General features: G+C 44.6%; 1 protein-coding gene across 1 annotated transcript in view; it reads left to right on the forward strand.

Annotated features, from left to right (window-relative positions):
• AFAP1L1 (actin filament associated protein 1 like 1) overlaps positions 1-26,511 on the forward strand; it is a 164,525-nt gene that overhangs the window by 87,473 nt on the left and 50,541 nt on the right. Inside the window, exons 10-13 of the mRNA XM_086931589.1 lie at positions 3,592-3,673; positions 5,190-5,342; positions 17,706-17,917; positions 19,682-19,827. Coding sequence (XP_086787715.1) covers positions 3,592-3,673; positions 5,190-5,342; positions 17,706-17,917; positions 19,682-19,827 — 593 coding nt within the window. The remainder of the gene's footprint in view (positions 1-3,591; positions 3,674-5,189; positions 5,343-17,705; positions 17,918-19,681; positions 19,828-26,511) is intronic.

Raw genomic sequence — 26,511 nt, forward strand, 5'->3', positions numbered from 1 at the left:
ACCCTTGTCCTCTCCACCCTTAGCCTCGACGCCCGGGCTGAGACGCCCTAAGCCTGGGCTTTTATAGCCCTAGTAATCAGGTGACTCCTTCAGCCAATGGGAACCCTAGCCCTAACACTATCCAATCACAACACTAGCCCTAACATCTAGAACCAATAGGAGACCAGGACCTTGCAGCCAATCTTAACCCTAGTCCAAGCACCCAATCAGTTAAAAAACCCTGATCTCTACGTCCAATAAAGGCCTTAGCCCTACCACTAGTCCCAACCCAAGTCCAAGCAGCCAATGGTACAGGTAACCCTAGTCCCTACTTCCAATAGAAAGCCTAACCCTAATCTTAGTTCCACAACTGGTCCAACAACCAATCACACCAGAAACACTAAATAGCTACTTCCAATTAAAGGTCTAACCCTAGCCCTAGTCCCACCCTACTCCCAACAACCAATAACATAGGAAGCCCTAGTCCCTACTTCCTATAGAAATCCGAACCCTGCCCCTAGTCCCAACCCTGCAATGATTGAATCACAGACCGAGAAACCAATCAGAACCCTCAAATGCCCAACCAATGAGGACATTAACCCTAACTCAATAGAAACACCAGATACAACCACCAATCAGTGTACCCATATGCCAACCACCAGCACACCATATAAGGTCCCAGCAACCTCAGAGAAGGTTTGCTGGCCAGGGAGTTGGAAGCTGCTTGCTCCTGTTCAGAATATCATAGGAGACATACAGGCTCAATCCACAACTTTGGACTTCAGCAGGTAAAGGCTTCACTAACTCGAAATCTAACAGTATTGTTTGAATAAAGCTTTACTCCCCCTGCTGGCCAAAAAACGAAGTGCACAGGCCCCAGTAAATACAGTTTAAACAGCTCACAGAAGCACCCTCTGATTTAGAAAATCCCTGTTGCTGGGGGGGGGGGGGGGGGCGCAGGGGGGCTGGCTTCACTGGCTTGTGAACACAAAATGGTGGCTGGGGGTGCACTGTTTGAGCACACAGGCCTAAGCACAGAGAAAAGGAGAAATTTGAAGGGAAAACAGATTTGTCACCAAGGGATGAGAGGGACAAACTACAGAGGTTGGGCTGCAAATCCCACAATTCAACACACTAAATGAAGGCAATCATGGGCAGGGAAAACCACACATTTAAAACACAACACAGGTGATAAAATATGCAATTACAGGCAGGCTAAAACTACAATTTTTAACTGTAACAACCACAGGCATAGACAGTAAACACAGAAAGTGAAAATCGTTTTTTAAACAACTTTTTGTCTTGGGAAGAGACAGCACTAGTCTGTCTCCTTGCCACTTCCTGGACTCTGCTCACTGCAATCTGGGGCACATGTGGGCTGCAACTCACAAGATGGAGGAGAATGATTTGGGGTGCACCCAGCAAGGTCTTAAGGGGGCTGGGAAGGTGTGAGAGGAGGGCTCAGACTTGCCTGGTAGGTGAATAGCCAATGGTCTGCTGGCCTGGGGGTGGGAGCTGGGCAGCTGCTTGCTCCGGTTCAGAATCTCCTAGGAGACAGACAAGCTCAATCCACAACTAAGAAACTGACCAGGACAACACCATGTTGATTGGTGGAAATGGCATTTAAGTTATCAGCATCCAGGTTAATTTTTCCTACATTCAGATCCTAAACCAACACGACTCAGACCTCATCATTTGTCAACTTAGTTTGATTCCCCAGCTTCTGTGAAGTAACTTTAGAAGGTGTCAGAGCGAGCCTGATTGTGATGTGAGTGTGACTGAGCGATCGCTTTATGAGTGTTACTCGTGTAATAATATAAGCTAATCTTCCTCTTCAAGTATGTTTTGTTTTAGACACTCAAAGCTTAGAATAAGTACACACTAGGCTTATTTTCACTCAGCTCAACTTAATGTCAGCCGTAGAACTGTAGCGTGTAGCCTACATTGCTGCCTCAGCAGCTCTGTGGATGAGACGGGGCTTAAGAATAGGTTCTATGTCTAGTATACAAGTAGCTCTTGTGGAAAGATTGTCGGAGCCTCAAGAAAAAGTACATCTGGTCATGAGTGTGCCTTCTACCTGATCAAGAAGGCTATTTGTAGAGATCTGGTGCCCTCTTGTGTCCTTAAATGGCAGTGTTCTAAGGCAGTTACCTTGAATGGGGCTAATGGCTGGCATGGAAGTGATGCCAATTTAAAAATGGAAAAAAACAGAGAGGCGGGATCACGACTGCTTCCTTTACAGCTAAGCCCATGAGTCTGAGCAGTTACTGGCAAAGACAACATTCACAAATCCACATGCTACAGAAAGATATAATAATGAAATCAAACAAATAACTACCAATAATCTGAATGGATCTATTATAAATCCACATGTCGTGCATAATTATTCCATCTTGTTGGGCTCTGAATCAAAGCCTTTTTGTTTCAAAAGGAAATGATTTGCCCCAAAAGCACCTGCAACACAAGAATATTTTTAAGATTGCTGTTTTTTTAATCGTTCGAAAGAATGGGTGGCTTTAGGGAAGAAATCATTGCAGACATGGAAACCCACGACTTTGGCACATTTTTTAGGTGTTTCGCTTTAGTCATGTAAATATAGCTTCGCTTATAATTTATTCCAGATGAAACAAGTGGCTCTTTTGAATAAAATTGCACTATTGCTATCATTTGAGTGTGGAACTGGAATGGAGCTCTGTCGACACAAGGTTCAAGGCTTTCATCAGCCTTCCGCCTAGGGGTGTATAAAATATATTGTTCTGCGTCTCCCATTGCATCTGATCAGAGATCAGATAGGGACATGCTAATGGAGGGAGCCATAGCTGATTTTGGGTCTTACAAAAATGAGTATTCTTTTACAGAAGTGGGTGAGTTATCGGATAGTGTTTTAACTGATGAGGGCACTGGTGGTGATTTTTTCCAAGGGCAGATATATCTTCTAAGCCGTTTAAAATTTTTTCTTTTATGATTTTAGGTATAAAAAGTGTAATATTGGCTTTCAAGCTCACAAACATCAGCCAAGAAGCAGGTTTTAGTTTGAAAGCACTATCTTTCACAACTTGCTCAAGACATCTTTCACACATACACATATGCCACATCAGCAACATTCAGCCTAAGGCATCAAAACATTGCAAGGCTTCCAGTTGCAAAGCAGACATCTATACCAGTAGGCTCCAGCTACTCTCTACTCTATTTGGGACATGCAAAAACAATATCTTGGTCCTTGAAGTATCTCCCTCAACAGTGCCTAAAAACCAGATCAGTTTTGCTACTAAGTACAATGATGCAACGTCTGAAGAGTGATCTGTGCACACACTGCTTTCAAGTATCACCACCTAAAAAAGCTTACTGAGAACTTCAGTGCTCTCAGCTCACAGACAAGAAAAGTCTCCTCCACCCCTAGGTCTCATTGGAGGCTTTCACTGTCCAGTTATGAATATCTGTGCAAGTACAGATTCAGGCTACTACCTGCATAGCTTTCAGTTGCTTAGGAAAGATGCTGGCATCCAAGTTCAAAGCAGAGATGTTTGCCCATAGTTCTGCATCTTACACTCTATTCTACGTCCTACCTACCTTTACCCGTCCTTACCCACTATCCCGTTCTCTTCACCCTAGAGACTGTCCCATGAGAAGCAGACCTCAGATTCAGACAGCATGGTCAACGGAGACAACTGTACATTGAACAGGAGAGAGCATGGTGAGTACGCACGCCTGCGTCACAGGAATTTCCGAGAGTCAAATTGCCTAGTTAAAAAACAGGACATGGTTGGTTCCTCGCATTTTTGCCACCAACTTTAGATTAGGGCCTAGTAATCAGTATTCATGTTCGTGACATGATTTGTGGTGGCGCTCACCAAAAATATTGTCTTATTTCCAACACTATCTGCTAGCTTACATAAGTAGATGATAATTTGCATTATCCTTAATGTGCCAAGCCAGGATGTATTTGGTTTTTGCAGAGTCTGTTGTCCATTGTTGTCAATTTTCTTTGAGTAGGAAAACAGAGGTACCCAGCAGGCAGACTTTATCGATGCACATATGAACCTGCACTTACATGTATATTTTAGTTATGAAATCGCAAAGCAGATTCCTTGATGCGCTCCAGTTAAAGGATAAATATGTTCTTTGTTATTTGTTTTAGCATCTCATTCACTTGGTTCTCTGCCTTCGATAGTGTTCTTAGGGCCAGATGTATCAAAGGGTTTTACCCATTCTGTGTCTATGGGAAAATGTGTTCATACATATTGCCCTTAGACCTTTGCTGATACTAACTTGCCACATAGAGGTTCTTCATGCTCATACTTGCATACACAGTCACAAGGAAGACCACAGCATTCATGTATCTGTACCACAGTCATTCACATAAAGCGGTCTGTAAGATTACCCGATGTTCACTTGGGGTACAAACCATCCTAATTGAGTACTTTACTCTTTGATGTTCAACTGTTGTGAAACAAGAATACAACTCCCAGCATTCAGCAAGTTGTTCAATTAGATCAGGATTTTTTCTTATTTAGCCCCTCTGTATTGGAACAAGCCTCCGCTCCAGTTACGTCATTGTACGGATCATTTTGAATTTAGAAAATTTCTTAAGACAGAGCTGTTTGTGGCCTAGAAGTTTTCATTCTGTTTACGATCTGTGCTGCGCCAAGGCTTCCCTTCCAGGGTGATTTGTGCACATTATAAATTAAAATAACATAACATCACCGGACAAGAAGTATTGAATATCCTGTGAAATGGAGCCTTACCCATCTTTCACGGAAGGCTACAGGTTCCCATTGCCAATAACAATCATACGGTCACTAACATTCATCATGCTTAATTGGTAATGCAGTGAGATATCATAGTGCGTTATTGCACTAGACTCAATAAACATGTACACAACCTGTAGGACAATGATGCTAAACTTGTTGCAGTTGGTCCAGCCGATCATCCTTCAAAAGTCTATAGGATCAGTACCATTGTGTTGATGGTAGTAAAATCTGTTGGTTTTAGTCTGTGGAGCAAGTTCTACATATAAAAATGTTCTTCATATTATTGTTATTATTACCATTGCATACTGACTGGTTCCCACCACTAGTGGATAGCTGGTACATTGTTCTGCAGTTTATCCTCTTCAGTTTATGAACTTATGTGTGGCGGATCAATGAAAAAAATAGGTTTTTTTTCTCTTTTCTCGATTTGAAACACATCTCTCCTTTATCCAACAACAGCTAAGGTTAAGCGGAGTGGGTTGGCGGAGCTCAAAGGCTCAGTGAGCCGTGCAGCGGGCAGGAAGATCACCCGCATCATCAGCTTCTCAAAGAGGAAGCCATCACCCGAGGACACCCAGACATCGTCCACTGAGGAGGACATTCCATGCTGTGGTGAGTACTGCAAGAACAAGAGTTGATATCGGTCAGACTGTCAGCCCTTGGGCTGCAGTAGGCCTTTGACTGTGAGTATTGAATGCTGCAGCGAGCTGAGGTTTGTGCATGCTGTAGAATGCAACAGGCTAAGAATTGTGACCACCTGAGAAGGGGGCATTGAACTGAAGAGTAGGAGTACTATGAGCCAGAGTGGGCCAAGGAGTACTAAATTTGAGTGTCCTCGTTGTATCATTGTGTGTGATCACTTTGTGACAGAGCATGTCAAAGAGTGTGCTTACCCAGTGCCTAATTTGAGCTGGTGGTTTTGGGTGCCTTAGCACCAGCACTTAATCATCAACACCGGCGCTTTCCTTGAGCACCGGTTAAGGACACATTAACAGTAATTTATGGTAGGCTCAGGGAGATTAAGTGATTCGCCCAGAACAGGATGTTAAGCCGATGCAGAGACTCAAACTTGGCTCCCCAGCTCTGAAGTCAGCAGCTCTGGCCCTTACACCACATCCTCTCCCCGCTTTCATGGTTAGTAGTTGGTTCTGTTTTAGGCAGTGCTAACAGGAGAAATGTGCTGATGCAAGCTGCCTCCTGACCAGAGCCCTGTCCCCTATTTTGTTTACAGATTAACCACTGTGCGTACCAAGTGCCACATCTAGGTCCCAGGGGCCACAGGGACCCATGAACTGTAGTAACTACAGATCAAAGCAAAGATTGGTGTCCTTTACGACTGTAGTCCAGTCAGATCTCAGTAGGTAAGGAATGGAGGAGGACACTGACGGGGTTTCATTCAGGGGGTGTGGAAGGAAGTGAATGGCTTTCCTTACCTTTCCATCCATGTACTTTTTCTCTGCCACTTCCAATAGTCACTGCTCGAGAATAGAAATGATACCTAGTGTAACTATCGAAAGTATGCTGCTATCTGTGAATAGTCAGGTGACATTCTAATGTTGCCATCCTTCGCCTCGGCGAATAGGAGAGTGGTGGCGTTCCCGGCACCCATTTCAAAGGCGTAATGTGTAAACCAAATGAGTACACAGCCCAAGCTTTCCCATGGGAGCCACCGCTGTTGCTGCTCAATATCAGTGTTGCCAAATACCAAGGCTATGTAGTCTTTCTTCCACCACACTGCAGTTCGTTTCTCTCACTTTTTAGTTTGGGCCTGGGCAGCGCATGCGCTGCTCTGCGAGGGATGCTGTATTTGAGTATGAACGTGAAGCTCAGTTCACTCTCCGTCCATATTTTTCATTGACTTGTGTCATTGTCCTTCGTAAATGCCGGCTTCTGATTCGTTAATAGGCTTGTTAGTCTCTCCTTAGTACCGCCTTGTCTTCATTTGTAACCTCCCATGAGGACTGGCCCTTTTACTTCAGTTGTTACACAGTATGTCTTATTTAGTCTGTAAGCGCTATTTTCTGTAATGCACTTCTCTTTCTGCAGGCATGACATATTTTCCTTCAACTTTCAGCGTGCCATGCGCACTTTCACTTTCCAAGCAGCCTGGGACAATGGTGACAGAGGTCTCGTAGTTTGACCTATTCGCATTGTAAATGACAATGCCTTCTATTTATGTGTTAATTATCAAAACAAATAAATAAACGGTATTATCATTTAGAATGCCAATAGCTTATACTCTCGCAAATGCAAGACCTATTGCATTGCAAATGCTTGTTCCAGATTCCCCCTGCATCCTCTTTCACGTCTGTGTTTTTTCTTCTTTTTTCAACACGCTTCTTTCTTGCTCTGGGTCAATTTCTGCTGATGAAAAATATGTCCCAGTCCCCAAACAAGGGTGCTGATGCCCACCACCTGCAAAAAGTATTCAGTAGAATGCTATTTGAAGCAACATGTGCTAATATCACCCATGTCTTCCTGTGACTGCACACCTGCAGCTGCCTTTCCTTATCCTGCCATCATCAATTAACGACCAACTCCATTTCCTGTTCTGTGTCTGTGGGTGACGTCTAATTGTGAGGTCCTGTGGTATTCAGTAATTATATAAAAATATCTCAGCAGTTGTCACTGGTTAGTAGCATTGTTTAACACTGGCGTCCTAGACCCACCACTATTGAGGCACTTCAATTGGATAAACAAGTTACTCCCTTTGGATATTTGACACTTTACTTGTAGTGAAATCGAGCTGAATTGTAATAGGTGGTATGGCATAAGTAACAGGACAGAGTAAACTACTTATAAAACATGAATTCCAAGTCAATGCTGTAAATGTAAAGGACAATATGATGCTCTTTAAATGTAGCTTAATTTTGGAGGTGAGAAGAAAGATGCACATCTAAACATCATGTGCTAGCATCTAGGGTTGAGATAAAACTCCAAAACCTTTTATAAAACACACACGCTAGAGGCTAGATTTTACGTTAACATTGATCCCTGTGGTCGATGTTAACCTTTTGGGAAGTGTGTTCATGTTTTTGTACATTTTTGGGTATACTTGGATTTACTTTTAAGCGGTCGCTGAGGCATAGGTTACAAATGTTGAAAAGCGCTGTTTCCATTTTGATAATATGAAAGCCTCCTGCCCATATGTCTCTTTGGCCCTGGGTAAAAAGCTGGGCATCTGACTGTATTGTAAACATTGTAGCTGAGTTCCCAACAAGAACAGTCTTAACAAACTAGGGACAGGGTACCCCCAAGGCTGAAAGCAGTCTTGGTGCCAAATGGGTACTTCAACAATCTCTCAGCACAGTTAAAGGGGCCAGTGGTGTTCTGGTAGTCACTCAAAGGACAAAGAACACGAGTGAGCCCAGTTAGGAAGCTAACTGGTTTTGCATGGTGAAAAGAAGCAAGGTGCTACTGTGGGGCTACCACATTCTGCTGGCTCGCATGTCATTATCTGTCAGTCACAGTGAAGATCCAAATGGGCGGGACATCTAGGGGAGTGACAGCACCGCCTGGTCTTGCATGCTTAACCTTTTACCACCTGAAATTGGGGTTTATGGTCAGTCCAGTTGAGGCGTAACGCGTCTGTGTCACCTGCATGGTAAAGGGTGATCACTCACTTCAAGGGTTCCAGAATGAGAGTAATGCATTGTTTCCCACAATGTCCTCCTCACTATTTTGCTCTTGCCCCTTTTTTTCTCCACTCTCTTCACCATGTCATTCCTTTCTTCTTTATTCTGTCTCTTCTTCCTACCTGTGGTTTGCATTATTTCACCTTTTCCTACCCCCTGTCATGATTTGTACACACTCCTGCGCTTGTTAATTCCATTCTCCTGTTAGCGCTTGTTTCCTCTTGCCTTATTTCCATTACTTCTCTCATCTCTCTTTCCCTCCTTCCTGTTATTCCCTCCTTTTCTTTTTACTCTCCTCTCGCCATTGTCCCACATGCCCCCTACTCGCCTACAATCTCACTTTCTAGTTATTTGTTCCCCTTCATTTGCCCCTTTATTGTCCATTCCCGCTTTCTCCATCCATCCCTCCCCTCTCAATTCCTTTTCTGTTTTTTCTCATATTTCTGCCAATCATTCACCCCTTTATCTTTCATTCTTGCCTCCCCTCCCTCATTCTCAATCGTCCTTCTATCACCTCGTTTTTCTGTTGATTGGTAAAGCCATGAATGCTGCCTTTAAACGAGCTTAGAGCACGAAGAGGAGTGAAAAAAAAGAGACACCACCCCTACTTTCCTTTGTTCTCCTTTTTGTCATTCATCTTTCCTTACCTTATCCTCTTCTATTCGTTTTACCTTCTCCTTAACTTGTTCTTTCCCTTTCCACTTCCTAACATTTCTTCCTTCAACTTCCCTACTGTCCTTCTGATTCTTACCTTCTCCCCTTGTCTCGGATCCTTCCTCCCATTTTTATCTCCCTACTTCCACTACTCTTTTCTTCATTTTCCATCGTCTCCCATCCCCTGTGCCTCTCCTTCCCTTCCATCACTGTTTCTCTCCTCGTGGCCTTTGGCACCTCTCTCTCTCGATCTCTTTTACCCTTTGCTTCCCTTGTACCTCTTCGTTCCTTCTTCTTTACTCTTCCGTTCTCCCGGCCCCCTTTTGTCTTTATCTTTTGCTTTCCTTCTCCCTTGCCTCCTCCGCCTCTTCTTCTCGCATCTATTTACCTCCACGTTTCTCCTTCGGTCACACATTACCGTGTTCACTCCATCTTTAGAATGCACCGTCTGGCCCAGTGCCAGGTCATCCCCTAAAATGGCGGTGTCTGGGTCAGGCAGACAGGCAGGCGCTGGGCCTTGCGTGTGGCCGATCAGCGTTGTTATGAATACTGGGGCCCAGGACCTGCTCCGCGCGTGCCAGGACATTTCCCAGACACCTTTTGTAAAACGCCTCTGTGCAAAGTGTATATATCAAGAGTTCAGCGCTCCACCTGTCTCCCATCCCTATCCATTACCCGTAATGCTGTGCGGCCCGTTGGGTCTGACTGCTACCCTCCTTGAAATGTCACAGTATAAGCATCCTAAGACGCCGCACCTCAATTGTAGTTAATTTCTGGTTGTTTAGCGTGATTATTGCATTCATTCTAACATTAATTTCAGAGCACTGTGAGAATTTATCACAATCAACAGCTACCAAAAACCTATAAACTATTTTGTCAAGCCTTACCTATAAACTTCCCCTCATTTTTGACCTTGTTTGGTGAATAGTGACATCTGTGTTTAGTGCTATCCAGACTGCCACTTCCGAGGGCCAATAGCGAGGGTGCAATTGGCCCTAATGCAAGCAAAGAAAATGTTTCAGTTTGGTATTGCATTTGGAGTGAAGTGTGCCCACTTCACCCCTGGGCCCGGTGCCACTGCACCAGCTGCACCACTGAATGCTGCTCTTCTTTCTTCGGTAAGAGCTGCCCTACTTGTTGCTGCCCAGCAGCTCATCAGTGATTATACGCGTTGGGACCCCTGTAGCACGCAAGTGTCACATTGTCTTCCAGGCTTTACATCAAAACTGCTCATGGAAGTTACCAGACGCTCAGGGTCAAGATAACTTAATATAAGTTTGTATGTTTATGGTTATGTTATCAGCATTTGTATAGCACACAGTCTGCCATTGGTATGGTCCGTAGCCCAGAAATACTTTTGCAAATGGGCAAAAGTTTTCCGTTGCCGCCCAGAGTCTCACTCGGCTCGCTAAGGTCTGCTTCTAGTAGTGTGAACGGGTTTGTTCCTGTGTTAGGTGAGTGTGCCAAATTCAAGATTTGATGAAAATGTTCTTGGTGAATGAAGAGTCAGAAAGGAGGACCATCCCGAATCCCTAACTGCTAGAGGGGTTGACCCCGAAGCTGGGGAACAGGTTTTGAGTCTCGGCAGGGGCACTCAACATCCTGTAATTCTGGGCAAATCACTTAATCTCCCGTGCCTAACAAAATGAATGTGTCTGTTTGTAACTCAACTGGTGCTCATGGAAAGCGCTCTTATACCTTCGGGTCAAGTTTGTGCTATATTAAACAAACAAAAAACAAGAATGGTACACATGCCTGATGCCTAACACAAGTACGTGTGTAAGACCCATCAACGCAGTGCATTTCCAGCATGATTGAACAACAAAATCAGGATCCCATCGTGGTATTTGTGCTTGGTGGATTTCAACGTGCTTGGAGTTGCACCTGTACAATGCGATGCTAGTCCAATACACATATTTATCCGCAAATGTCCAATGAAGCTACTCAGTGACCTTCGCCATCGCTGTATAAGGCATAACTGTGCAATTATGTTTTCTTCTTACATGATGCCATTCTCTTTTATTTCTAAAAATATCTGCTTCTCAAGCAGTCAAATCTGTGAGCCTTATTTGGAGTGGGGCTGAAGTGGGACATCCGAATATACCCTGTGCTATATTAAGAGTGCTTAGGTGTCATTAGCACTCTAAATATGGTGGGCAGGATGCCTGCCTCTTTCTGCTGGCTGCGCCTCCCTGCCAAATTCGGAATGAGTCCATAAGGACTTTATTTAGAGTTAGGTGATAATAGGAAATCCTAACATTTCAGGAAGTAACAGTATATTTCGGAGTATTGCTAGGGATGGTATTGTAGATAAAATTAGACATTCGGATTTGCCACCGGTTTATAATTTCCTCCAGAAACTGAAGGGGTTTCCTTTGGCACCTAACCTTGAATCAGACCAGAGGGCCTTAAAATAGTCTTTCTGGGCTTTAGTTCTCAAAACTGGCATACGTTTGCAGTTGATGCCTAAGGGAACTGAAAGGCTTCTTTTCTGGAGGTAACAAAAAAGAGGGTTCCTTCGCCTGGAAGTCAGTAATGCTTAAGATCCCAACTGGGGGATGATTTGCAAAAAAGGATTGGGTTGCAGTGTTACAATGATTACCAAATTTACAACTCAATATGTATGGACCATAAAGATATCATTAAAACCATGAAACAGATTTGTTGGTTAAAACATTTTCACACATTTATTAGAATAAGTCTTAAGTGGTAGTATCTAAAAATCATATACACAATTTTATTCACACATTTAAAAAAGTTTTCCAAGGAATAATTAAAAAACATTTAAACCTTCACTGATTTGGTACTTCAACATAAACATTACATAATCATATTCATAAAACAATGAATTGTTGCAAGAACGAAATAGTCGACGCGGCGTTTCGGTGCTTTTTTAGGGCTCGCACTGCGACGCAATCGCGAAAGCGATTGTCGCAGTGGAGTCCTATTGTAATCATTCTGGCTTTCAAGGACTAACGAGGTTTGGGACAACAGACTGGCACGCGCACGCACGCAGCCTGCCAGAATCGGATCAGGTCGCGCGCTCCGATTTTGGCAGGCTCTTCAGTCACCATGGATCACGCACGCACACAGAGACACACACATGAGCGCACACATACAGACACACACCACACCTTCCCCAGCCCCCCCCCGCCGCCGTTCCCGCCCACACACACACACACGCACACAGAGAGACCCCCCCCCCAACTAACCCCACTCACCGCATCACGTCACAGCTGCTCCTCTGGCCAGGCACTCCGTGTGCGCGTGCGCGGGCTTCTGAAGACGGAAGTCCCGCCCCGCACCAGGTTTCAGTTTCGCTCATCTTCAAGCATCTCTGTAGTTCAAACCCGGCCCCGTCCAACAGCCGCCTCTACAATCACAAGCCGCCCTAGGGTAACGAGAATCACAACCCCTACCCCTCCAGACGAAAATGAGGAGGAAGAAGAGGACGAGAACGACGAAGACGAGGAAGATGTGGGTGTAGAGGAAGTGTTAAACTGGAGCCAGCCGCCCTCAGGCGTAAGATTTAAACTATTGAGCGCGGGCGAAGCCAGTTGTGGAGCACAATTGTGCAGCTCCGCAATTACCCGACAGCGTCTCAATCCTGGCATGCATCTCCGGTCTACCGAGGTAATAGTACAGTCTACAATCGTGTGATAAGTCCAGGAGAGAGTTGCCACCCACTTTGTGCCTTAAACTACAGCTATACACCATACGGGTGTACCCAAAAGGCAATCCTTAGGGGAACTGGTCCGCGACCCTCGCCCGCATTCCCCGCCCTCGGGAACCCAAATGCTTTCACCCGCAGACCAATAAGTGGCCACATAAACCACACCGCTACGGAACCCACCAACCCGGCAGCCTCCAACAGCCCCCCGGGTCTCCTTGCTATGCCTGCCATCCCGAGCATCGCTGCGTCCCTGTCCACCTCTAAGCTCGCAGGTGTCTCTGCCACCCCCAGGTGCTCAGTTGCCCCTAATGCCCACGCCCCGAGGGCCCTCCGCATATCACTCTGAAGCGGCGGGGCACTCTGGGGCCCGGGCAAAGGGTGCACTCACTGTCCTCACCGAGCCCGAGTCCCAGCCTTCACTACGGCTCAAAACCCCCAGAGCTGGCAGCGGGTCGTGCAGGCAGCGCCATGAACGTCCAGCTGAGAAACACCCCCCCCCCCGCCCCCTTCCTTTGTAATTAGACTCCTTGCGGCCTTTTCTTCGGCTGCCGAACCAAGGGCCCTTTGACCTCGTACCCATAATGCGACTCCAGCATTGATGCTCTTTACCGGAGCACCCATAGCGCACGCCAGGACCATATCCATTTTCTGGTACTTCGATGACATTTACAAATCTGCCCAGGATCACAAGATGCTGATCAGGCTAACAACACCCCCGCCCCTCCCCCCAACTTTGTAATTAGATCCCTTCCTTCTTACCCTTGGGCACCCGACTCAACTATTGCTGCACTTTCCGTTAACACGTGCCTGCCCCTCCGCCCCCCGTGCCTACTCCACCTCCCCCCACTGTCGGCCAACCAAGCCCCATGCTTGTGCAAGCACTGCGCTGCTGCGTGGCCCCGCTCCCTTCCCTCGGGCAGAACTGCGCTGTGCTACCAAGAGATTCTCGCAGACGGGCTCCTGCCCCTGTGGGATGCCCGCCCTGTGCGACCCCCGCATCAGGCCCGGTCCCCCAGTGCCATCCTCTCCCACAAATCACTACCTTGCTCCCTAACATACTATCCATCCTAAGGGCCGAGGACATGAAGACTGGGTATCTAACGGTGCACAAGGGACACCAGCTGCTCGCTTCATCCTCTCTTTATGTGCGGGTTCGAGCCACTAACTCACTCTGTGCGGGAATTTAGACTGGGCCTTGCACTGCTTTCCAGGGACACCAGTGTCTCCTTCCTCTCGTGCGAGTTACTACCCGACCACCAGTCACTTCAAGAGCGGAGGACTGACTACCTTCCCACTCGTCCCACCGGCCTATCCCATCTTGTGCCTGCGCGCTGCCCACCTCCCTGCATGCCCTCAATACCCCCGGTCCATGAGCCTACTCTGTCGGCTGCCCAAGCATCTTTTCTATTCTCGCTCCCTTGTTAACAGCGCCTCCCGCCTCCCAAGAGGCTAAATTATGCTGTTCGAAAAGGCATATTAGGCGTCACATTTGGTGACAGTATTGGGACTGAGGGACCGCTTTTGGCACGTTGCGTTTGCGGAAAAGGCTGCTGTATTGAAAGAAAGCAAAGGCCAGACACACTGCAACCCAGCATTAAGAGTCGCCGGCTCCGCATGCGGTAAATAACAATATGCGTCTTACACGTCTGTGCATTAATAGGCTTAGAGACAGTAATGCGAGCTGCGGCCGGGGTGCTGTGCCTGCGCTAATCTAGAAGCCGGGGTGTGAGGGCAGTGCGGCCACCTAGGAATGCCCGGTGCACAAGGGCACTGAGGAGACAATGGTGCGCGTGAGCACCGAGGCTTCAGAAGTATTTGGGGGCACCAAGGCAACATAGTATATGTTTTGAGGCAACGCTAGGGCACAAGGGCAAGTTCACAGGGGCACCGGGGCAGACTCAGTGTATGAGGGCTCCGAGGCAGCGCAGGCACACGGGCACCGAGGATGCATCGGAGTATGTGGCCAGAGCTAGTTAGTGCTGGAGGGCACCGAGGCCAGTCTCAGTACATAAGGCACAGAGCATAATGGTGCCGAGATAACCCCACTGCATGAGGGTACAGAGGCAGCGCCAGTGCGCGAAGTCTCCAAGACAGCGCAGTGCCAGGGCCGTAGCGCATTGTACCCGTGTTTCATCCAGCTCTTTCTTTTTTTCTGGCAAACACAGCGCGTGCAGTGCGGACTGCTCTGTCCTCCTGCTGCATCCAGGTCCTATCTCGTACAGCCCTAGTGAGTGCACTTCGGTTTCTGCTCACAGGGAGGCACAGGGACTGCAGTCCTGCCCTGACAACCAACGTGTCTCTGTGCAAACCGTGCTGCACGAGGCAATGCTTCCGACACTGGCCCCCTATGCCCAGGCAAGGACCAGCTTTGGTGCTGTGGCGCCTCCGGGAGGTGGTACTACACATCAGTGGTAGTGCACTGGGACACTCGGCTTCCTCGAGCAGCCAGCGCCTCCCACTCCACAACGTGCTGCCTGACGCAGTCCTGCTCACACGAGCCCATCCAGCTGTTGTGCTGTGGTACTTCCGGGATGTGGGCATGAACACCAGGGGCAGTGCACTAGTCCAACCAAGGGGTAGCTGCACACTTACCCGTACAGCACTGGCGCCAGGAGGGGTCCTCCTCTCCAGAGGGGGCAGCGCGTTCCGTTTGGGGCATGTGTTCCGAGAGGTCATTTAATGATTTCCCATTACAGCTGCAGAAACAACTCTCGCAGTGTGAGTGCCACACATTCAGCGCAGCCCAAGTTTAGACCAGGCAGGCAGGGGTTTCCCTTTATAACCAGCCCCTTCACGCAGGCGATGACACTGTTCGCCCACAATTTTCTATCACGTCCAGGACTAAGCTTCCAAGGCCTCCAGTCTGTCCTGCAACACTTACTTGTTTTTTTAGAGGAAACACTGAAGGATTAAAGCAAGAGTAATTACTGGGCTTTCAGCTATGAAGGTGCATCATAACTGAAAGAATTGGCTCAGCAACCATGCTGAGGAAGGAGAGACCTTAGCAGCAAATAGCTCTCCAACACCCCTGGCAGCACACTGCAGCCATAGCAACAGAGCAGGGCTGTCCCAGACAGGGCCCGCTGTACAAAAGCATTGATAGTTCGAATTTCGCATACAAATGGACTACTTTATGTACTGCAAAATTGCGGAGGGAGGGAGTCAAAGTTCCTGAGATGTGTGTGCAATTAATCAGCTCCTGTGTATTACTCTTTACCTTCTGTCTTTGTACACCTCACAAGAGAGCTGCCAGTAAGTCACATGCAATGCTATCCCTGCTACACCCTCACACACCCTCACGCTCACATACCTCCAACACTCACACACCCTCACCCTCCCTCACACCTCCTTACTCTCAACCCCCCTTTCCCTCACACCACATCACCCTCACACCCCGTCACCCTCACACCCCCTCACCCTCAAACACCCTCACCCTCAAACACCCTCACCTTCACACACCCTCACTCCCTCTCGAACTCACACACCCTCACTCACCCTTACACCCTCGCCCTTACACCCTCACACGCCCACCCCCTCCCTCACCCTCACACCCCCCGCACCCCCTCGCCCCCCACACCCTTACACCCCCTCACCCTCCCTCACACCCCCTCTCACCTTCACACACCCTCTCACCCTCACACACCCTCACACACCGTCTCTCACCCTCACACACCCTCTCTCACCCTCACCCACTCACCCTCACTCACTCACCCTAACTCACTCATCCTCACTCACCCTCACTCACTCACCCTCACCAGCATAGCATCACAAAACATAGCATAGCATAACAAAACACAGCATAGCATAACAAAACACAGCATAGCATAACAAAAAAAACACAGGATAGCAAAAGATAGCATATCCTAATTATTCCCAACTCTCCTTATTATTAAGCAACATCTGACAGTTTGCAAATCATCTTTATACACTAATTCAGAGTTTTCGAAAAAATGTATGCAACGCATTGTCATACACAATGCCAATAACTCAAACTTTAATGCTGCGAGACCTATTGCATTGTAAATGCTTGTTCTATTCTGCACCTTCTTCAAGGACTCGTTCACAGCTTAATATTTTCCAGGTTTGGTCTTTCCTGGTTTCGTTGTTATAAGTTTTTATGAGCACGTATCCTTCTGCTCATGTTGCTTTCATTCTTTTCTACTTATATCTATGATGAGTTGAAAAACTTTCCTCGGGTTTTGAAGAAAATGGACCAACTTCAATCCGATCCTATTTCCTTGAACTTTGTAGTGGTTGGGGGGACGCCTCTGGAAGCTACCTTATGCTGTTCCGTCCTCCACTTTCACTCTGTGTAGATAGGAATCTTTTTTTGCGGTTAACTCTTGCATGTATTCATCATGGAATCAAGGGTCATTTTCTTTAGGCTTTTTTTAAAATTAGCCGTTCACTTTCTAGCTGGTAGCTGATCTGCGTGGCGTCCTCCTCCTCCCAAGGTTAGTTTCTGGAGGGTTATCAACAAGTGAAGAAACATTTTGCTCTTTGGAAATAGACTCTGAGTAAGTGTTTATTTTGCCTGATTTTTACATGTCATTTTGTATGCAGTTCATTTAGTATATTATTTGTAAGTTTGATTTTGTATGCAATTCATATTGTTTGTTATATTCGGAGAACCTTTAGTTTGCTCTAATGTCATATTGGTCTGATCATAAATTAATCCCTCATCCCCGATAGACTAATAGAAAGGTGAACATTCCCTGAGGAAATAACAAAGCCTAGACTGTTATGGGATGAACATAAGGCCCCAAGGGTGATAACAATACCTAGGATAGTTTAGTAGTAGGTCCAGAATATCTTTGCCCTTTGAGCTCCCATTGTAGTGTTTGAGGTGATCACAGCTCTGTAGAGATGGTGTCAACCTTGCACAGCCCAGATGGGGTGATTGCTGCCCTTATACGGTTGGTCCTAGTATACCCTTTTCTTCATAGTGTATGTTCAGATGTCCTCCACATAGCATTATCATGGCTCTTCTCTCTTCACATACTGCTTCCACAGGGTACCTCAACGTGCTGGTGAATCGCTGCTGGAAAGAGCGATGGTGCCGCTTGAAAGGTCACACACTCTACTTCCACAAGGACCGGAATGATCTGAGGACCCACGTGAATGCTGTGGTGCTCCGGGGCTGCGAGGTGAAACCTGGCCTCGGACCCAAACACCCCTTTGCACTGCGCATCCTGAGGAACGGACAGGAGGTGTCAGCTTTGGAGGCAGGTATCCCACTCAAGCAAATGTTGTGATATCTGTCTGGTCTCAGCAGTGGATCAGTTTAAAACATCTGTGGTGTCAGGTTTTGCATTATTCTGGTGAATATAGGGCCACAAGCAAAAAGGGCCTACTGCCCTTGGTTGCTATAAGAACCTGTGGTACCCAAGGGTATACAATACCACACATAATATACGAGCCTGTAGTACACTCTCACCTGTTCTCGTAGGTGAGGGTAGAGGTCAACAGAGTATAAGGGATATCACAAGGTTTCAATGCACAGGAGCCAGCAGTCCTTGTGCAAATATGTGGGTATTCCAGTGATATAGTGATTATAAGTCTGTCAGGAGAGCGGTGCCTGCAGTTCCGGGACAATTACATTTGAACATCGCAGATGTTCCTTGTGAGGGCAGATCTTTCTCTTACACAGCCCCTTGTCTTGGAATAAACTTCCTCTTAGCCTTTTCTCTTGCCCAGATTTTCCCTCCTTTAAGAAGGGGTTTATATGTTATAGATTCCTTCCATTTGTCTTCTCATGTAGTGCAGCGCCAAGATACTCCTCCGGGAGTGAGTTATGCACGATATCAAATGACCAAATAAAATAAATGTTTAGTGCCAAGCAACAGCGGCGTAACATAAGTCTCTACTATTAAGGGAGGAACACAGCTTTCTTGGGCCCCCAATTTAACTAAAGACATAGGTATGTGTGTGAGATGCAGAAATATTGGGGGCACCTCACCACCATTTATCAGGCCGCCCCTCCATTTTACGTTACCTCATGGTCCCCAAGCTTCAAATGCCCTCAAATCTGAGAAACATACTACCTATTTGAGCGAGACTTATTTTATGTTGGTAAAATCATAACATAAGGTAGAGCGGTGAGGTTTAGAGATTGAAATGTGCAAAGGTTCAAAGAAAGGAGGGCAACATTTTAAGGAAGGGGTGTAGCTGGATGGGGAAAAGCATGGCCTTTGGACAGGGTGGGAAGGAAGGGAGATGGTTGGTGGGAAGGCACAAAAAGAGAAAGCAACAGTAATGTGGAAGGGGTAGGTACAGGCAGATATTGGGCAGACTGAAATTAAATGTATTTACTGATAAATGATGGTCTACATATGAATCTGTAATAGATTTGATTGCTGGGTATATTTCTGCCATTTAGTGCTTGGATCTGAATGTTTGTATGTTGATATTCTGAATATGTTTAACAAGCATTGATAACTCCCTGGACCACTGCTTGTTCCCTCTGAGGTTGCTTGACAGGATTCACAAAGGGGCAGGTGTTCATAGGGGACAGGATTTTCTTTGCAAATCAGTTACCACATCCTTTGAGGTGACAGTAAATAATCAAACGTTTGAGACCACAATTGCTGTTGCAAATCATACACACATACCAATGCTACTCACCGTTCTGAAGGTATGAGCCTTTCATACCCCCTCCTAATTGCCATTTGAAATAGATTGCAAAAACCCATTTTGTGACTCAGAAAGGATTTTCTGGCTTATAACATGGGCATTAGTAAATAGGAAAAATGGTTTTGTACATCTGGCCTTGTTTCTTTCTTAGCTCCAATACAGACTCATCACTCTTAATTTTATGATCGATTTTGTCAGTTTAATCACTTTGTGCATCAAGTGTAGCAGTGATGATTGGTTTGCGCTGAAATGCTTGTGCTGCTGTACTTAATGGGGTATTTCCAGTCCTTTAGTGGGCCCTTCCATGCTGCTGTGCCTGTACTAACATTGACCGTGTGTGTTCTTTCTTCCTGCAGGCCAGTTCTTCAGAGGAGATGGGACGCTGGCTGGGGCTCCTTCTGGCTGAGACTGGGGCTCAGACTGTGCCTGAAGCGTTGCACTACGACTACGTTGATGTTGAAACAATCGCCAACATTGTCACGGCTGTCCGCCATTCATTCCTGTAAGTATGGGCATGGGAATTGGGTTCTGTGGAATGGAGTGGAATGATAATGGTGGTAATGGCAGTGGTGGTAGTGGTAATGGTGGTGGTAGTGGTGGCAGTCGTGTGGCTATGGTAATTGTTGCCACTGGTTGCTATTCATTCCTGGAAATGTGGCCACCTAGAAGGGCTCTGGGGATGGCTGAGTGAGAATGGGCAGGTTTAAAGCAAAAGGTCTGTTTGGCAGTGGTCCTAGCAATGCAATGCGTGCCACTTTAAATGTAGAAAAGTTGACTACGATAGAAAATGTGGTGTGGGGGGCGTGTGAGCTGAGAGCAGGTTTGAGATACAATAAAAGAAGTTTATAGAACCATTTCAACCATTAGGAGTGACATTATAAATGGAGTAATACTTCCACTCTTTACTAATGGGGGTAATACTACCACTCATTATCTCAATGTATTTGTGCATGAACTTTCTGGACAGCCCTGCCATTATGGATATCAACAAGAAATGGTTGAACTGTGTCAGAGCACACTATCTCAACAGAGTAAATAGAGGTGAGCTAATGTTTGTTTTGGATTAAACGCTGTCCAAAGGAAGACCATGTTCCAATTATGTGGGTGAAACAAGTTGACAAAACTCATAATTGAAAGCATTTTTTTAATGTAGGCTAGATCCCTGCAAAAGAGAAGAACGTTTCTTAAGGGATCTAGTCCAAATGCGTCCTCCTTCAGAACAGATAAGCTGTCCTTTTTGGATTACCCCAAAGAAACGTACAAATGGAAAAAATACATCCTATAGGTCCAACAAATACACTTTTTTCACAGCTCGAATATGAATTCCTATGCAAATAAAATAATTCTTTAGAGTTTCCCGCTTAGAATGTCCTGCAGCTGTATTTCGTCTATTTTTTAAAATGCATATAACTTCATTATTAAATGTGCATTTACAAGACCAAGTTCAGTGGAGTACAAGGACATAGAAGACGGTACATGGTCCATACCAGGCTTTGTAGGGAAGCATAGAATTGTTTGATTAAATAAACAACCCTGAGGCAGTCTGTGATTCCAAGCACTGGTAGCTCTGGGTGTAGTGGCTTATGATCTACTTAGGTTCTTGACAAGAAGACGCATACATTCCATGGTATGAAATTACAGCACAACAGTGGCGTTACATGGAGGGGCCCTTTCCCCGGGCCACCACCTATCGCTTTTGCTGAGGGCAATCTACTGGAGCTCACCCCCTCCGCGCCCCGCAGCGCGGGGGCTGAGGGGACTTTCGTTTCGCCACTGCATCACAGGATTGGATTAGTAATGTTGCAAACACGTCACCCGATCCATATTTTAGTAGACAAGATGCTTGTAGGGATACCTACTTCCTAATGTATTTCTTTGATTAGGTTCTGCATAACTGATTAAGTAAACAAACTGACATAATATATAACATGGTAAAACTGTGGTTTCTCTAACTAACGAAAGGCATACTCAGGACATCGGCAGGCATCCTACCTACAAAATAAAAGAACATTCTTAGCACTGCTTCCTCAAGAGAACACACATATTACATTTTATGCTCGCACAAACACCTCAACTGAGATTTTATTTTTGAAGATATTTCTGAAATGGGAAAACACACAAGCCTGCACTGAGAGAGATAGGCTCACTCCCATAAAATAAATGTGAATTATTATTCTGCAATTGTGAATAGCTGTGAATATAAGCTGACTGGAGGGTCACTGGAATTATGGTGCAGCGAGGACCAATTTATGCTGCAGAGTCTACTAAATTAAGTGGCAAGAAAGGGCAAATTATGCGGCACAATGAGGCTTCTTTGTGATAGTATTACTTCATTACTTTGCATTTTTGCACATAGTAACACTGCATGGGAAATAATTGTATCTCAGTACCAATGTAAGACTTAAATACACTAATAAGCAACTGATGTCCATTCGACCTATGTGAAGGGCCTTCCAATGTGCAGGAACACGCGACGTCATTTTTTAAGTAACTTTAGATCCGTTTGTGCTAGAAACAAATATTTTTTGTTAAAATCTGCAGATGATACATTAAGTAGCAATGACGTCAAATCCATAATTATGCAAAAAATGTCCCCTGCACCGAATCCCATATTTCCAGTGGGCCGGGCTTACTGCTGTCTAGTCATGCTAACAGAAACACATTTAAGTTAGGTATTATTTTCTAGGTTAAAGATATATGATACGTCCTACCCTTGTAATCACGAGCACACACATTAATTTACACCCTTGCCAAACATTTCTGAGAGACTCATATATATGCGCTAAAATGAACATATTTCTCCATTTGTTTTACTTCTCTTTCTTAAAATGCAAGGCATTGTAATGTAAATCAGTTGAAGATGACATTTTCCCTCTTGCAGCTGCAAAATCTGTCTTGAGTGTTCCCGAATGTATATAAAAAAAAGACAACAAAAAAAACCTTTTGCGATACTTCGCCTACTTTTCCGATACCAGGGGTTCGAGTTAATTCCACGATGCGTAGTTTGCTGAAATACCATTTCTTTGCCACAAGAGGGGGCAGCCGTACTGCGAGAATGAGATCAGTGTGTTCTTCGGTCAAATTGAAAGCATAATTAATATCCAGATTCATAGTTTGCGATGCAGTTGGCACTCTCAGAGAACAGACAAACAACCTTAAAATAGCAGCATCTAAATCAAAAACTCCCCTATTCTTTGGTATCTTCTTTTAGTAAAGGCCTGCCTTTAACTGACAAAGTGTCATCTAAAGTGACACTGCCTGAAAATTATGGCATTGTACTAAACGATTAATTGAAATTATGAAAGCAAAAAAGTGAGCGTCCTTTGTGAAACATTGCATAATATTTTGTATATGTGCCTTGTTTCTGGGGTGCAACCCCTCAGTGAGGCGCTTCAGTAAAATGTGTGATCTGCTGCAGATAATGTAAAACTATTTTTTCTAATGCTCTTCGTTCAAATGTACAGACTCTGCCTACCCTAAAATAGTGTTGTTTAGTATGAAATTAACTGTAATCCAACCATTTCATAGAGAAAAATGGGCAATTTGGAGTGTTCTAGAGATGTGCACAGCGTTTTCCAGACTCAGAATTGTTGGCGCCCAATACAACAATCATTTTTGGCTCCCCCACACTCCATGACCACCTCCTCGGATTCTCTCACTACCACCGGGCAAAAGTGTTCCTACTCTCCAATCATAAGTTATTAATAAACACACGCCCCCTCAAGCCATGTCAGCGCCCAGTGCAGCTGCACCAGTCACACTGCCCTAAAGCCGGCCCTGGTGCAGAGTAACCTGTTTCACCTTTGAACCCATGAAACTCCCACAGACTGGCATCTCCCACATCAGCTTTACGACCTTACATTAAATAAAAAAGTCTCAATTGGTTTGGGTACTTTTTAAATTACCATTACAAAATATTTGAAAAATGTTATGGTCCCGGAAATAACACCTTTCACACAACCTAGGTAATGCTGGTGCACAAATACATCTCCATGCTTATCTCTCAAATAATGCATTTCTTCACATACTCTCTTACCAATGATCTTGCTTATTGTTTCTCCTTGAAACTGATAGTTGGTGGACGTCTTCAACAAGATTGTAGGTTTTCATATTCACTAAGGGGCATATTAGCAAGGTCCTGCGATAATTATCGCTCAGCACTTTTAGCGCGAGGATAATTAACGCAGGCTAATGCTGGATTCCATCGCGGAGATAGCGTGCTATCAGCAGTGCTTATCTCCCAATCGATACAAATCCATGCGTTAGCTGGTAAACAGTGTGATTATCGCTGGAAATCCAGCGATAATCACACTGCAACCAGCGAAACCTTGCTGATAGGGCAGGATAATCTTAGCCATGTAATCCACCTCCCATTGGATTATATGGCTAAGTCTGAAAGTTTGCAGACGTAAAAAAGCAGCGTTAACCATGGTTAGCGCTGCTTTTTTTTGTCTCAAACAGGGTTAGCGTGAAACTTGATAATGAGAGAAATGTCGCTTAGCAACATTTCTATTAGTTTGCTCTGGAAGGCCCACTTTGCATCTTATCAGAGATGCAAAGGGAAGCGTAGTGGAAAAGGGTGCTAACATGCGATTTTGCATGTTAGCACCCTGTTGTTGATAGGGCAATATTTATATCTCTGCTTCTTTGGCTTTTAAAGCCAAAAAAGCGGAGATAATGCCCCAAAGTTGCTAAGTTTCCAAAGTGGAAGAACTTTTCACACATTCTTTCTTCAAGAAACCAATGTATAGCAACACATTTTCCAATTTGTAAAATATATGTAATCCAGATCTTGTTGTCAACATTTCTACACAAATTATGGAGAATTTGAAGAATGTTGTCGTTTTTCAGGCAGATTTGGGGTGAATTGATTTAGCAGATTACAATGGGGATGTCTTTAGCAAGCTTGGAATTGGTCACATAATGTGTGAGGCTGTAGGCTCATGTTGTACACTGAACTGATGGTCAGGAAGACTCCAGATTGTATGCACTATTCTTTGTAGCCCTTAACCACATTCTCACATCCCACATATCCTTAACTGCGTTCCCACATCCCACATCTGTGTCCTGCTGCGCAGGCAAAAGTGCCATGCTTTCCCATTCAGTTTTTCACATACAGTACAGATTCATACACACACATCTGTATTTTTTGACAATGTACTTCTAGAATAATACAGTTTAAAATACTGTGAACTATAGATGCTAAGCTTACCCAGTTCAGTGATAAACATTTTATCAACTGCACTAGATGAAAATATATAATGGATAATTACACTCATACATATATTCATAGATTATAAAGATATTTCAAGTGACTGAGGAGTTCCATAACCATATAGATGAATGAGGGCAAAGGCCGAGTTCCTTTATAAGGTTATGGAGCTCCGAGGTGACTTGCAATATCCTTATCATGTACGCAATGAGGTACCTTATCCCATATAATACATGCTCCCCCACATCCTTTCCCACACACCACTTAGAATCTTGGTGTGTATCTCTTTCATAAGCAAAGCCAAGCATGTTTCCTAACATGAAGACTAAATTTAAAACTTCTAGTGCAAAATTAAAGACATCAAAAACCTGTTAGATATTTGTTGTGAAAGGATATTAGAAACAGTTCAATACAAGTCAGTTTTTTTTAAAATAGCTCCAGTAGCTCTGAATGTGTAGAAACATGCAGAAAAATGTGAGCTTTTCACTAAGGAGTGCAAAAAAGAATCATATTCTCTCTGCATCATTCACGTTGTTAAACGTCTGCTTTTAATTATGCTGCGTGACCTGCCTGTCACCTCGACTGCTGGCTCTGGCGGCAGGCATTGTGATGTCAAAATTCAACTGTAATAACCTTATAATAGACAAGTTCTGATGTAGTTGAGTTCTGACGTATTTTCTTTAAAATAGGCGACTTGGTGCATCACAAGTTAGTGACTGAAGTATATACCTGAATTACAGAAACCCATGTATTATATAAACCTGTGCCACATTTTCTCTGTTTTGATTTTCAAATCACTTTTATGTGGGTGATAGAAATATCTATCTTACTTTCTTTTTTCTTCCAACTGTCTTGTAGCACATTGTGTTTTTAACCGGTAGGGAAAGGTGAATGCATCTAAATCATCCCACTCATCCCTCCCTTTTAAATCTGGTTGCGCTGTTTCCTATTATTATTGGTGTTGGTGTTATTATTAATATTATTAGAATTTTGACTTTGCTAAATATCCCTTTTCTGCCATTGACAGTGTAAATACAGATGTCACTATTAACTAATTTATGCCTTTCAAAGATCTGGATATTATTTATAGTGTATAATTTGTATTAGACTCTGGAAAACATAAATGTGAGACAAGTCTGAAAGTGGGTGTGATTCATGGCAGAAGACAGTGTCACAGCTGGAGTTACAGAGCAGAAGAGATTAAGGTGGTACTTAAGAAAATAAATATACACACCATGACAGGTTCACTTTTTGATTTTCATCTCATATGTATGTGATATGAACATTTGCTTTCTTTATTCTACCAGCTGTCTTCTAGCAATTTGTTTTAAACCTCAGTTCTAACTTAAATGTTTCCTAATGACCCAAACACATCTGACGTGAAACAGAGTTTGCATTCTTTGCTAATCCACTTATTGTTCTATACTTCTATGCTTGTTCTTCTTTGTCCAGTTTTATTACTACTTCTCTCTAAGCTCACAGTGGTTCTTACTTTACCTTTCCATTCGCAATGGTCCCATTTAATCGTTTTTCCTCTCTCCTTATTATCACCAACAATGAGCTTTTACATCATATTTTCACGATTCCCTAAATAGACTCTTCAAAATAGTTACTTTATGCAATGCTTAATTTGAGCCGATGGGGCCACAAGCACTCATTTTTGGGGACCGGCACTCATTTTTCCTCATTCGGAATTTGACAGCGAGTAAGAGAGAGAAAAGCACACACAGGGGAAAGAAGTAGGAAAGGAAAGACAGAAAAAAAGCCACAAAGAAAGAAAGCAGAAAAAAACTTGCACGAGTGAGATAAATGGGGAGGGAGAGTCATGAGGTTGATTCATGACTATGCAGCCTTGGTATTCGGCACACCGACATTTAAAAGCACCAGTCGCAGTTTCTGAGCAGAGCTTTGGGTTCCAGCACTCCTTCTTTAACAAATTAAGCACTGTATGTATGGTGAACGTTGTTTGTCTCT

This window comes from Lissotriton vulgaris, chromosome 7, assembly GCF_964263255.1.
Source record: "Lissotriton vulgaris chromosome 7, aLisVul1.2, whole genome shotgun sequence".
Taxonomy (NCBI): Eukaryota; Metazoa; Chordata; class Amphibia; order Caudata; family Salamandridae; genus Lissotriton; species Lissotriton vulgaris.